Consider the following 13,185-nt stretch of genomic DNA (forward strand, 5'->3'; position numbering starts at 1 on the left):
TTAATAATTTTACAAAATTTGAAATTTACAAATTAATTTATAATTATTGATTGAATTGCAGACAAAAATTGTTTTGTATATTGCGTATTTTTATATATGTGTATTTATTTATACATACATATCGTATTTAAATAATAATGTAAATAAAATTTACTTACACAAGTACATAAACATACTTTATAGCACGCTATAAAGCTACTCCTGAAATAAAGAAATTTATATGTAAACTTTTGTGTATAGGTTAGGAATCTCAGATTATGTTACATTAACCACCATGACGAAATTAATGTACCTAGATCCTTTAAAGATCTAGAGAATTTGTAATAATGTTTTATGCAATTTTACAAATTTCAAATCAATATAAATACATTACAATAAAACAATTTTGCAAAATTTTTATAATTGTTATCTGTACGTTTACACCTGAAAGAAAACAATCGATAAACATTCTAACCAACGATCGCGTGCTCGTAAAAACCTGTTCTTTGCAATTGTGCAAATTAAACATTATTGATTCAAGAACTTTCCTTGATAAATGAAATCACCCGATAACGTAATCAAATTTTTAGTAACACACAATTTTTTGTTTCGTCAACGTTCTTCATCTACGCATGAAATTTGTCTAACGTGATAAATGTTCATTAAGTAAATTGCATCAATTAATCAATGTTTAATTAGTTTATTTTATAGTATATTATCCCGCTATAGGATGTAATAGTTACAATCGTGTCGAATGAAAAATGGCCGCAAACGTAAGAACAGGTGAGTAGTACGTGCAAACCTGTCAGAACTCGTAATTGTCATTTAAAGGAATTTATTAATCAATCATCAATTCAATTCAGAAAATTATATATAAAATACATTTAAATATTGTAATTGATTGTCAATGTGTTTAAAATTGCAATTAAATTTAATTACTACGTCATATTTTTGACTCATACGTCAAATCCAAGAATATTGCAATTCGTTAAATTCGTAATGGTTATCCCTGCCCACTGTGTAAATCTATATCACATTTAAAAGTGTCCGACATTTGATAGTGGGCGTATAATAGTTACGCAGAATTTTCCTGTGAATACCGGTATTGTTTCCAGATTCTTTTTTGCATTAACACTATACGCATCTGCTTTAGTACATATGAATGTGTAGGAAATATTTGTGCGACAAGTATCTATTCAATGCCCGTCGTGATAGTGTATCTTAATGAAATTGCATTTCCGAGTATCGTTTCATTCCATATTTATTTGCAGAAATGCGAATTCCTACACGTTCTGCTCCTCGTCCACCTGTCAATTCAACGGCACAAAGAAATGTTATTTGGAATAGCACGTAAGTTAATGTTATATTTGCATATACGCAATTTCTCATTTGATTATTTTTATACCAAACATTTGTCTGCGTATAGTAAACGTCATTTAAAGTCATACAGTACAATGCAAGAAATATTTTTGTCCATAAAGGGTATAAGGTAAAATAAAGTTACTGTAATGTGTACTACATTAATATTATATATTATTAATAAAGTTACAATATTATTTATAAAAAATAAATTGCATAATTTTGTAATGTTAATAAAGAAATATGATCAATTTTAACTTAAATTATTATTTTATTGATAATACACATGAATGAAGAATACATTACAGTATTTAGTACTATCATTTTTTTGTTATATATGTATTTACAATATTTTATAGCTAAAAATATGTTAAGTAACACTCATTGTAGATATAATCTATCCTAATACTTCACAATTAATCATACCATTATTGGCACAGATGAAAACACAGAAATGTATAAAATATTAAATTGATGCAAGAGTAATTTTTGTTACTACAGACATAAATACTAAATAAATTTTGCTTTACTTGTGTATATTAATCACTTATTTTCATCATATTTCATTCATTTTTGATTTTATGTATTTCTATTGTTTTCTTCAACCCCTTGTTGTACTTTAACAAGCCTAAACATTTCAATTTTTTTTATTTGTCTTAATATTGTAGCACTTAATAGTTCTAACTGATGTATCTTATGAAATACAGCAAGGGGTTAATACTTCTATTACCACAAAATGTAATCTGCATATTTGTAAATAAACAGTACTAAAAATTATTCCTTTGTTTTCTTATTTTACACATTTCTGTATTTAAATATGTTAATATGTTACTTGTATCAAATTCATGTTTAATATTCACTTTTAATATTCATAGAAACAATGTTTATGGTTCTACATTAACACAACAGTCTATTCAAAAGAAAAAGCCACCTCCTCGGCCACCACCACCAAAGTTCAATCAAAATTATTCACAAGTACAAAAGGATAAATCAAAGAAACCAGTACGTAGAAATGTAATTAAATTTTTTAAATTTATAAATGTTGTTTGACTGAGTTCACATGGCATTTATATAGGCAAGACCAACAGAACTTTTGAGTAATCTTTTTGGAAGAAAAAGAAATGAACATATAAATACAATACAATTGAATAGTCAAGTACAGAATGCAATATCACAATCAGAACATACAAATGGATCAGTTTGTCTAATAGATTTTAGTCCACCTGGTTCTCCAACATTTACAACTCGATCAAGTAGTGATGGTGTTAGTATTGATAGTTTTGGCAGTGATGGTAATTCAAATCCCTCTGTATTCACAAGCAGTGGAAATACATCTCAAACAGAAAGTGCCTTTGAAGATGATTTTGATGTGTTTGGACTATCTACCAAGAAAACGCCAAAAAATGATCCTTGGCAAATTAATTCAATATCAGATCCATTTGGACCAATAGAAGTATCTAATCATAATTCATTTGAGCCTGTAAAATCCATAGGAGATGCACAATTTTTTGCTTTTAATACAAATAACCATGTCAATAATCAAATGTCTTTCACTCAAACATGTTCAAAAACAACTCAATTACCAACTATTATACGTGCAAAGTTATCTAAACCACCAGCACCAAAAACTATACAGAAAAAAATGGAAAAGAAAATAAATTGTGACACTGAAACAGGGACAAATTGTTTTAATAAAACAGTAATTCCGTTTACAAAACCAATAACATTAGATTTAACAAATTCTTGGTCAAATGACACAAAAGATAGCCCTTCTCCACCAATGCCTACAATACCACCACCTGCACCACCACCAGAGTATTTAACAGAGATAAACAATGATCACTCAGTAAGTACCTATAATTCAATCTATAACATTTAATGTTGTATAAATAATTGTTATTTTTTCATTTTATATTTTTAGACCACTAGTGAAGAACCTTATGGTGTTGCCCTTTATGACTTTCCTGTAACACATGCAGATGATTTACCTTTCAAAGAAGGTGATATAATATATTTGATCAGGAAAGTTAATGATGATTGGATGGAAGGTAGAACAGGAAATCGGCAAGGAATATTTCCTATTAATTTCATTGATATAAAAGTACCATTACCTGGTGTTCCAGACAATGTAGTTATTGCTGTTTATCCTTTTCAAGGAGAGACCATAGAAGATTTAACTTTTAGTGTAAGTTTCTTATTTGTATCATAAGTACTTTGCAAATAAATAATGTAAATAAATATGGGTCAAAATGGTTCTGCTTAAGATATACAACATAGAAACAGTAGATCATCTGTTCTTTTATGGTTATGAATTTTTGTATGCAGGAAGGAGAAAAAATCACAGTTTTGTCAAGGATATCACAAGATTGGTTGTATGGTGAATGTAAAGGTCGGAAAGGACAATTTCCAGCAAATTACGTGAATAGAATCCCATGTAATATTCCTCAATTATATTGATTTGCATGTTTATTTTATAAATCATAAAATGTCAATAGTTTCTATGTTACGAGTATAATTTTTATTCTTTATATTCAATAAATATAGTTTTGCATCAGAATTATACTTACAAGGAAAATCATATCTGAGTCATACTTAATGGCTGAAAGTAAAAGACTGAATTGTACACAAGGGCCCATTGATTTGCAAATTTTTATGAAATGCTACTTTTATCAATATTGAATCGAAAATTAAAAATTTGTACTCTATATTGAAAGAAGAAAGTAATTTTTCAATCGAGGAAATATATGAAGTATTTTTTACTATTACAAATATAAATATCAAATCATGCATGTATATTTTCATATATTAAAATGCACTTGATTGCAAAATGCATAAGTAACTATACATATACAGTGTTCAATATACTGCATAATATTTAAAATATTTACAAGAACTTGATAATTAACTGTTTTATAAATAATATTTACATTTGTGATGTTTAGATAATACTATTTGTCTTTTACATTGCAAAAAAGTATTTTTCTATGTAGTTCATTATTAAGTTTAAAAACAATGTTCTTTTAGAACATTCTTCTAACAATAGTTCTGCTAGAACTATTTAAAAACATAATGAATTGATATATTTGTTTAATAAACAATCAATACATTTTGTACTTTGCTATATATAAGTAACATATGAAACTAGCAATATTTTTTCACGTGTATATAAAACGTTTCATACTTATAACAATTAATATAAAATTACAGTTAAATATGTAATGATTCAGTTGTTTAAGTGCATTCTAATATTATAATTTTAAATGTATAATAATAAGCAGAAATTATTGAATGATCAGAACTACTTGGGAATTGCAAGAATACCATAACTAACAAATTTGTATATTTCATGTTTAATGTCATTTATGGTTATTATTCATATATTAAACATAATAAATTTATGTTTCTTACATCTAAAATCTATCCTAATCAAGTTACCAATAGAAAAACAATAGTATAACTAGTATGTGGTACATGGATATGCATTTTTGGAAATATATAATTTAAATATTCTTGATATTTAAATTTTCATGTATTTTAATGTAAATACTTAATTACATGTTTACAAATTTAATTTTCGCATATCTTGTGAATTACCGAAAATGTATCTTAAAGATGTGTATTTATAAAATTGTATGTATGCGTGTATATAAATAAGTGATCTTCAGTTGCGCACTATGTACTAAATTATTATAAAATTAGTGAAAATGTGAAAAAATTTAAATTGCAGTATTAATAAAGATCAGTTCATTAATTCCACAGTTTGTATTGGAATTAGATACTTGATTTATAAATAAATAAAATGATCAGCAGTGCCTTGAGAGTTGATTATTGTTCAAAATTCATATCTTTTGAGGCAGATAGTCGTTCCAGAAAATTCCGAATGTACGTTTCTTCTTTGTTACGTGCTCGTGAAAAATAGAATAATCAAATGTTAGTTAATTTTAGGTAAATAATACTGAGGCTCATTTCATGAAGTGATTTTTAAGATATGGTTTGGATGATGAAGTTCAACTTACAAATACAGACAAAATCATTGTAAACTTTCAAGATATTGCTGTATCTTTTAATACGGCAGTGTACAAAAGAAATTCATTTATGTATACTTCATATTTAAATATAGATATTTATGTATGTTTCAAATTTAAAATCTTTTAAACTTGAAGAACTTCAATTTTGAAATGCTTGGAACTCAAAATACTTTGGAATGCTTCAAGCTTATAATGCTCTTTTAATTAATGTATCTGTGTTTCCAGAATGTCTTATGGAAGTGCACTGTCGGATTAAGATACCATATCCATGCTAATAGTCAATTTTGTAATATACGTTAAATTAATTATTTAATATAATATGCAACATCAATAACATTAAAAATGTCATAATTGTATAACAAATTTCGTATTTTTCTTCACATTATGAAGACAAACTAATACCAATAATATTGTATAGAATAAAAACGTGTATACATAAACAAAAATATTTTGTTATCTTTAATGCTAATAGTTTAAAAAAAAAGATCTAAATTAAATATTTGTAATCATATTATTTTGTGCAGAAATACTACCTGAAATTGATTGATCACTAAGAGTAATAGTTCTTATTAATAATACATTTGATGATTGTACTGATTTTAAATGTGTAGAATATTTGGGGCAAAGTATGCATCTGTTAATGTGTTTAGTACATACTGAAAATATTATGTCTTTGTATCGACCTAATGTTTGTATCACGACTTTTCTAAATTTTTCTCCTGTCAAGTAATATAAAAAGAAATTAAGGGCAAAATTCCAGTGATATATATGAAAACATAAGCCACGACACCACTTTAAGAACATTTTCTCCTTTAGCCTGAAAGAATTGAATATTAAAAATAAATAAGTAAATGCATAAATACATGTATATTGATTTAAAAATTCTTTTAATCATACCAATGTATATATTCTGCTTTTGCTTTTGTTTCGGTAGCAGGAGATTTAATTAAGATGATGTCCCAATAAAGTTCTAATGTTTCAACTATGCCAAGAGGTAACAGTAAAACTAAATAAACAGTTGACACAACAAATAGCGTTCTGGAAGTATGATGCGTTCTATTTGTTTTATGGCTGAAATTTTCTAATAAATAATATCAGTTAGTTTATTTGAATTTCCTTGATAACTAGATTCTGGTTAAACAATTTACTTACGAGTTAACTGACAATGAATTTTCTCAGATTTTTTCATATGTAAGATGAGTAAAACATTTCCAATAAATATAAAAAGTAATGGCAACCATGTTGATAAAGCAATATAGAAATACATTGCACTACCCCATGGTTTTATTTTTTTTTGACATGGAATAAATTCAAAGACACTATCTGTTTCATATCCTAAAAAGTAATTTATTTTAATAATTAAAATTATTAATTAACATAGTAATATTGAAAAATGTAAATATTTACCTCCTGAATATAACTTTGTTAATGATATTATAAAACTGACACATACTAGAATTGTAATAGTTACTATTTCAGAACAATTAGTACAACAACTATGTATTCCAAAAGGAAACATAACAGCAAGGACTCGTCTCCAAGTAAGGGCCACAACTAACCATGTAGATGTGAATTGAAAAAACTCCATGGTAACAGAATTTAAACTACACAGAAACCTACTATTCTAAGAAAATAATAAATCTCAATTATTTTTATACATAAGTTTAAATTGTTTAATTGATAACTTACCATGAAAAGATTATTGACAAATGTAAAGTCTGACTTTGCAATACCTACAGCATAATTAAAAACTAATGCTCCATTATCAGACAATGCAAGTGCTTTTAAATAAAGAGATAAATTTGATTCGCACAATATAGGAGTACTTAGCATTACAAAAGAAACTGTATTTAATAATACACCTATATAAACAGTATTAATTTATTGTAATTAATTATGTAAACATATTAAATAAAATACAGTATTAAACTATTAAAAGTTTTTTTTTTACTTCCTTACCAAGAATTATAATAAAAGGTGTTATGTAGCCAAGCAAAAAACGTACGAATTTAACAAATGGCTGTAATGTCAACCAGTGAAAACGAATTTCACAAGGCCATATAATTTCTAAATCTGGTTGAGTAAAATTGTATATAAAATCCAAAGTTTTTACTGACAATGGACATGTTAAATTTTTTTCTATATAGGAACTAAAATTATATTAAAACGTAAAATGGTTTAGAGACAACAAAACATACTTGTTTATGAAATTAGTATTATGTTGTTTACTTAGAGTGGATATGAATTATTTAAAATTTTGTTCTCACCTGAATTCATCTTCTAATGAAATTTGAGTAGATTCAATTGTTTGTAACAGAACACTTAAGATCAATATAAGTAATTGTATGTTCACATAATTTAATAAAATTATTTTTATGCACATAATATAGCTGTATTTAAAAAATTTATAAAATAATATATGTTGCAAACAAATATATCATAAAAAATATATTTTGTTTGAATTTAATAACTCTTTCTCTGTCAAACACCTTTTCACTACAGTGACTAATAACAATGTCTTCTCATTAAGTACAGCTAAAGCACCTGTTGTCAATTATCATAACATAGAATTATTCTCAGCAAATATCATCTTAATGCAGATAACAGCTTATAAGGCTTGTATATGATTAGAAGCAGACCTGCATTCTGTGTACACTTAAGTAGAAATTTGCATGAACCTTAGTGAAAGTTCCTTTAATATGTTTATTTTTTTTAATTTATGTCAACTTAAATGAGTAATTTATAGTTACAGTTTTAAAGAAATTATAGTATTCTCCATATTTTATTTAATTATACTGAAAGAATACAGCTATCATTAATTTCCTTACTGGGAAAGATCAACTATGTTTAAAAAGTTTAAACTTATTCATAACTATAAATCTAATTTTTTTTATATAATATTTATAAATATTGTGAAAATATTTAGCATGCAATTATAAACTGACACATAAACATAAAATTAATATAAAAATTCTTTACTTAAATACATCTAAAAGACAGATATTATTTGTATGATACCATTCAGTATTCCAGCTATAATTGTAATTAATCAACATAAGTATAATTAATCAGATTGGATAGGAATTATTATCGTGTCATAGAAATATAGTTTACAATATATTTTCAACATATGATATATACATATACAATTCACACAAATCCACGAGTGAAAGGCACACATTGAAAACATGATAGCCTGGTTTCTATTTTTGTTCATAAAATTATTGAAATTGTTTCTTTTTTTGTATTATGTTAAACATATTAACTTCTCGATTTTGTATTAATAATAAACCAATTCTTTTACACACTTCACCCTCTTTTACAATTTACTTTATCAGAATAATTACATAAAATATTAACACTTTTGAAACAATTGTATATAACATTTTTCATCTCATTTTGACAAAACATAATCAATATATCATTATAAATTTTTAGGGATATCATTTTTTATTATTTGTTCTGCCTATCAAAAATATATCCCCCTTGTTTCATAACTTTTCTGTAGTTAACTTAATTATGTCACATCCTTTTCTTTCACATCAATTCTATGTTATAATTTCAATATAATAATAGATCTGTTTATTTTTAAAGAAATAATTTATTTTCTAATAATAATGTTTATTTATCAAAATACTAGTAAATTCGTTAGATTCAATGTACTCTTTGAAATAATTTTATAATTCTCTAATTTCAAAAATTTTAGGTTTGTTACAATTCTTATTTATTTATACAAACATGGTGTTTTTCGTTTTAGATACACTATATTTTTAAATATATTTACAATTGCACTCATGAAAATGTGCAATACAATTTCGTTATGAAATTAACTATATGTGATTCTAATATATTTGAATAAAACAAAAATGCTTAATTTTTAATTTCTATCAACATACTAAATACAGTTACAATTAATGATGAAACAAATCTCCATATCATTCGGTTAATAAACAATAAACTCTATCTTTACTTCTTGTTCATTAAAATACTACTTTCAAAATAGTTACATTTAAACATTTACAAATATTAGAAAGTACTTGTATTCTCTAAATTAACAAATTTAACCCTGCTGCCTCTTCTTGTGTCTACGTGGTCTAAAATGAATATTATATTTCCATAAATACTGTACTTTTAAATATTTCTTTTTAACATCAATGTACTTCAATTTTGTGTTTAGTTTTTGTAGTATATTATATTATTAAAGAATAAATTATTTCTGAATTTAAAAAAATATAACATGTTAATGTAACATGTTTCAAGGAAAACAGCAGGGTTAAAAGACCCATTATACTGAAGAAAAAGGAGTAAATATTGATTATTACAAAGATATGTCATTAATATTAAGATGTAGCACACAAGCAAGTTGACCTTTATCAATTTTGTATAATTTTGCTTTAGTTATATTTTTTAATACACAAAAAATCAAATCATTTTTAATTATGGTTTCACTGCACAGTACATCTCAAATAAGGTGTCCACATAGAATATAGTATTTTGTAATATTTAACAATTTTACTTTGCCATTCGATTTTATCATTAACTAATTTAAACATTTACTTGGCACATCAAAAATAATATTTCTTATAATGGTATTTATCTGAATCATTATATACGTATGTATGAAGTCATAGCTATTGTAAAAAAATATGTACTAGTATTACTGAATAACTTTCCAAATTAAGTACATGTCTTACAAAAATAGAAATATAATCATTAAAATTATTTGTAAAAACTCGAACGTATACGATCTTAAAACATGTATAACATGCATACTTAAATTGAAAACTAGTCTTATATTCTCAGTCACAGCCACGAAATAGCAAAAACAATATTTATATTCTTCAAATTAATAAGTATTTTATAATTTTCCAACAAATTTTGTTATCATAATTAAGTTCAATGAATTTTATCCCAATTTCTATCAACCTAAATTGTACATTTTAACAATTTTTTACAGAGAAGTACCTGTGCAGAACCATACAATATAGGTCATTAAAGAAAAACAAATTTTGCTAACTTTTAAGTAAATAGTATGACAATTAACTTATTGAGAATGATATTTTACAATATATATAAGTATTGAATGTTAACATTTTTTTTTCTATTTTTAAAAAATTGTCACGCTAGAAATTACTATCAATAATAAAAAATTACTTTATCCCTTATTATGCGTTAAACATTGTTTAAAACCATTTTTATTTTAATTTAGATCATTTGTCTATACATCTAATTGTCCTAAATTATATAAAATTTATGTCAGAAAGTAAAATATCATACATGTATATGTCATATTTTCTAGTATCACCTTGGTAAGAAATCAACCTCTAGATAAAATAAGTTTCTATATTGTATACATAAGTATGTACAAATGGGTATCTGTAGATTTTACATTATAATTATATATAAGGACTTGACAATAATTATTTTTTGCCTTTGTGTCACAAATACTCAAATGCGTTCGTTGTACTGTGTCAGATTAATTTCTTACCCGAAAATCTAATATCTAATCAAAATGTCGGTTTTGAAAATTGTAACAGGACAAACAAGTTATTTAAAATAATTCTTTTAATGACTAGTAAATTAGATATTAATTTTTTGCGGCTTCTTATACATACAATAATAAATATTTGTTGATGTTTTTCTATTTTCAATTGAATGATAAATTTAAAAAAAGTACAATTCTTTTAATAAAAAATAAATACATAAATTGTTCGTATTTCTATATCTGATCAAATAGATTTTAAGAGATGAAACTAATTTGTCATAGTTATTTCAGATTCATATTTCATTATTATACAATGCAATCCTACATATAATATTTACAAAAATAAGCATCCCATAAGTGCCTCTTCTAGTAATGCTCCACACTATTTTTATTGTAAAATTAAGCCAGAAGCATTCGGCTTTTCACATTTTAAACTTTACAATAATTTGTTACATACTTGAGTTACAGGAGTCCAGTTCTTTTCTTTAGTCAGGTTTGTATATAGGTATTTTTGGAATAAATTCAATTAAAAGAACCTGTAATACAAAAGATGAAAATAAGTATTTGCTTATATATAAAAAGGCTAAATACATGACACCAGCTTAGAAAATGATGTAACTAAAGATCTAGAAGCTTAAGTTTAAGTAAGGTTTCAAGTATTTACATCAACCTTTCTTTCTAAAGGAATACTTAATGTACAAAGAAAAGTGTTTCAATTTTATTAAACTTATATATAAAACTCAACTTATATATAAGTGAATATAGAAATTTGATGCACTCATATTTACTTACATATTCCATCATGGATGAAGTATCACATCTTTGTTTCGCTAATCTCCAATGTAATCCAAGTTTATGATATAGCCTACTGTTCTCCCATTCTAATAACTTGTTTAATGAATGTTGTGTCTATTAAATAATGTCAAAATTTATTATCAGTATGTACTTAGTAGAATATATATTATTACAATATATGAACTGTGCCATGTGGCTTATAATTTAGCATTAAATAAACATGAATATTCAAATAAAAAAATTAATAAATCTGTTTACAAAGACAAATTTACCCTTTTACTCAAACAAATAACAGGCCACAAAGAACATCCTAATGTACAACAGCAGCAAACACAACCACAAAATAACCATTTAACGTTAACTGGTAATGTTTTTTTCAGAACACTGTTTATTCTCATAACAGTTGCTTTAAATTCTTCTGGAGCAACGCGTGACACCAGGCCATTTGGGAATTCTGATTCAAAGCGATTGCTAAGCCCAAATCTAAAACAAATAATTATAAACAATAATATATAAAATTATGCAAGAATATCTTTTATACTGCACAAAACATTACATTTGTTATTAATTCCCTTTGTGAAGTATCATGTCTTCATAAAATATATGTTAGTGATTTATCCAATGAATCATTAAAAATGAAGTACTGACATTTGAAATATTAAAATTAGATTCAAGTTTATCCTTGTACTGAAATTAATGTATGCAAAAAGTAGGAAAAATAACAGAATATTACGTACACTGTCATGTTACCAGCTCCGCGAATAACTATAGGATCTGGTACCATTGTTACGTAGTGTTCTTCCAAGTTTTGTTCATTTTCTTCATCTTCGTAAATTGCATCAAAATCTGCCATTGTGAAATATTCAACGATTCCCGCTCTACGAGCACACAATTATATCGTCGTAAAAGAACGACGTCTATTCTACTAGAAAATAGGGTTGTTTTTCATTTATATTTAACACGAAATAACGTTTATACATTGATTTCAATTGTCGCACATAAACATTTTCACGGCCCTAAATTATAGGCCAAACAACAAACTTTTTCTTGAAAGTTATTTGTAATAACACCAGTCACAACATAACACACGACGCGCACTGCAGATGCTCACAGCTCATCAATTTTTCATTCAATGTAATTCAATGCGATTTCAAGTTCGCCAACATTGCAATCCATGAATATGTCTAGATTGCAGAATCGAAAATAGTGTTATATGGTTACTGTGGCTCGCCGTAGTGTAAAATTCGAGAACTTCAAACGCATCAAATATAAAATTTGAACCGAAGCAACGAACAAAAGAATTTAGTAACATTTACAAATTTACAATTACTTGTTAAAATAAATATTTGTTCTGCTACGTAGAAGGACATTACTAAACTGTAAAACACCTTCTTTAGAGAACACAAGTATAAACAGATTTCCGATCAATATGCCACGAAAAGGTATACATATTGTATACACGTAACATTTTCCGGATCAACAATAATATCTTTACCAACGATATTATTTATCTTATTATTATGGAAATATCAGACAATC

The 13,185-nt window shown here is 25.7% G+C and overlaps 3 protein-coding genes across 6 annotated transcripts; 1 reads left to right on the forward strand and 2 right to left on the reverse strand.

Moving 5' to 3' along the window:
* Nucleotides 1-54: 54 nt before the first annotated feature.
* On the forward strand, nucleotides 55-7,028 carry l(3)05822 (SH3 domain-containing lethal (3) 05822). Of its 4 annotated transcripts, none has more exons than XM_012286419.2 (7): nucleotides 55-762; nucleotides 1,251-1,329; nucleotides 2,214-2,340; nucleotides 2,414-3,184; nucleotides 3,260-3,523; nucleotides 3,664-3,772; nucleotides 3,883-5,092. In XM_012286419.2, exons 1-7 carry the CDS (start codon nucleotides 741-743, stop codon nucleotides 3,921-3,923), a joined length of 1,413 nt encoding a protein of 470 aa, XP_012141809.2. In that variant the 5' UTR covers nucleotides 55-740; the 3' UTR covers nucleotides 3,924-5,092. The 4 variants fall into 4 exon arrangements, with proteins under 4 accessions (XP_012141809.2, XP_012141810.2, XP_076391355.1 ...); XM_012286420.2 differs by lacking the exon at nucleotides 55-762 and adding an exon at nucleotides 817-1,081; XM_076535240.1 differs by lacking the exons at nucleotides 55-762; nucleotides 1,251-1,329; nucleotides 3,883-5,092 and adding exons at nucleotides 1,336-1,468; nucleotides 6,846-7,028.
* Nucleotides 4,855-8,340, reverse strand: LOC105662602 (uncharacterized). The gene is made up of 7 exons (XM_012286421.2): nucleotides 7,634-8,340; nucleotides 7,326-7,516; nucleotides 7,056-7,228; nucleotides 6,774-6,990; nucleotides 6,519-6,701; nucleotides 6,264-6,447; nucleotides 4,855-6,183 (listed from the first exon to the last, which is right to left on the reverse strand). Exons 1-7 carry the CDS (start codon nucleotides 7,747-7,749, stop codon nucleotides 5,859-5,861), a joined length of 1,389 nt encoding a protein of 462 aa, XP_012141811.1. The 5' UTR covers nucleotides 7,750-8,340; the 3' UTR covers nucleotides 4,855-5,858.
* Nucleotides 8,341-8,470: 130 nt separating this feature from the next.
* LOC100877847 (cysteine-rich hydrophobic domain-containing protein 2) lies at nucleotides 8,471-13,132 on the reverse strand. The gene is made up of 4 exons (XM_003703714.3): nucleotides 12,384-13,132; nucleotides 11,919-12,129; nucleotides 11,644-11,760; nucleotides 8,471-11,387 (listed from the first exon to the last, which is right to left on the reverse strand). Exons 1-4 carry the CDS (start codon nucleotides 12,497-12,499, stop codon nucleotides 11,337-11,339), a joined length of 495 nt encoding a protein of 164 aa, XP_003703762.1. The 5' UTR covers nucleotides 12,500-13,132; the 3' UTR covers nucleotides 8,471-11,336.
* Nucleotides 13,133-13,185: the final 53 nt, after the last annotated feature.

This window comes from Megachile rotundata, chromosome 9 (assembly GCF_050947335.1).
Source record: "Megachile rotundata isolate GNS110a chromosome 9, iyMegRotu1, whole genome shotgun sequence".
NCBI lineage: Eukaryota > Metazoa > Arthropoda > Insecta > Hymenoptera > Megachilidae > Megachile > Megachile rotundata.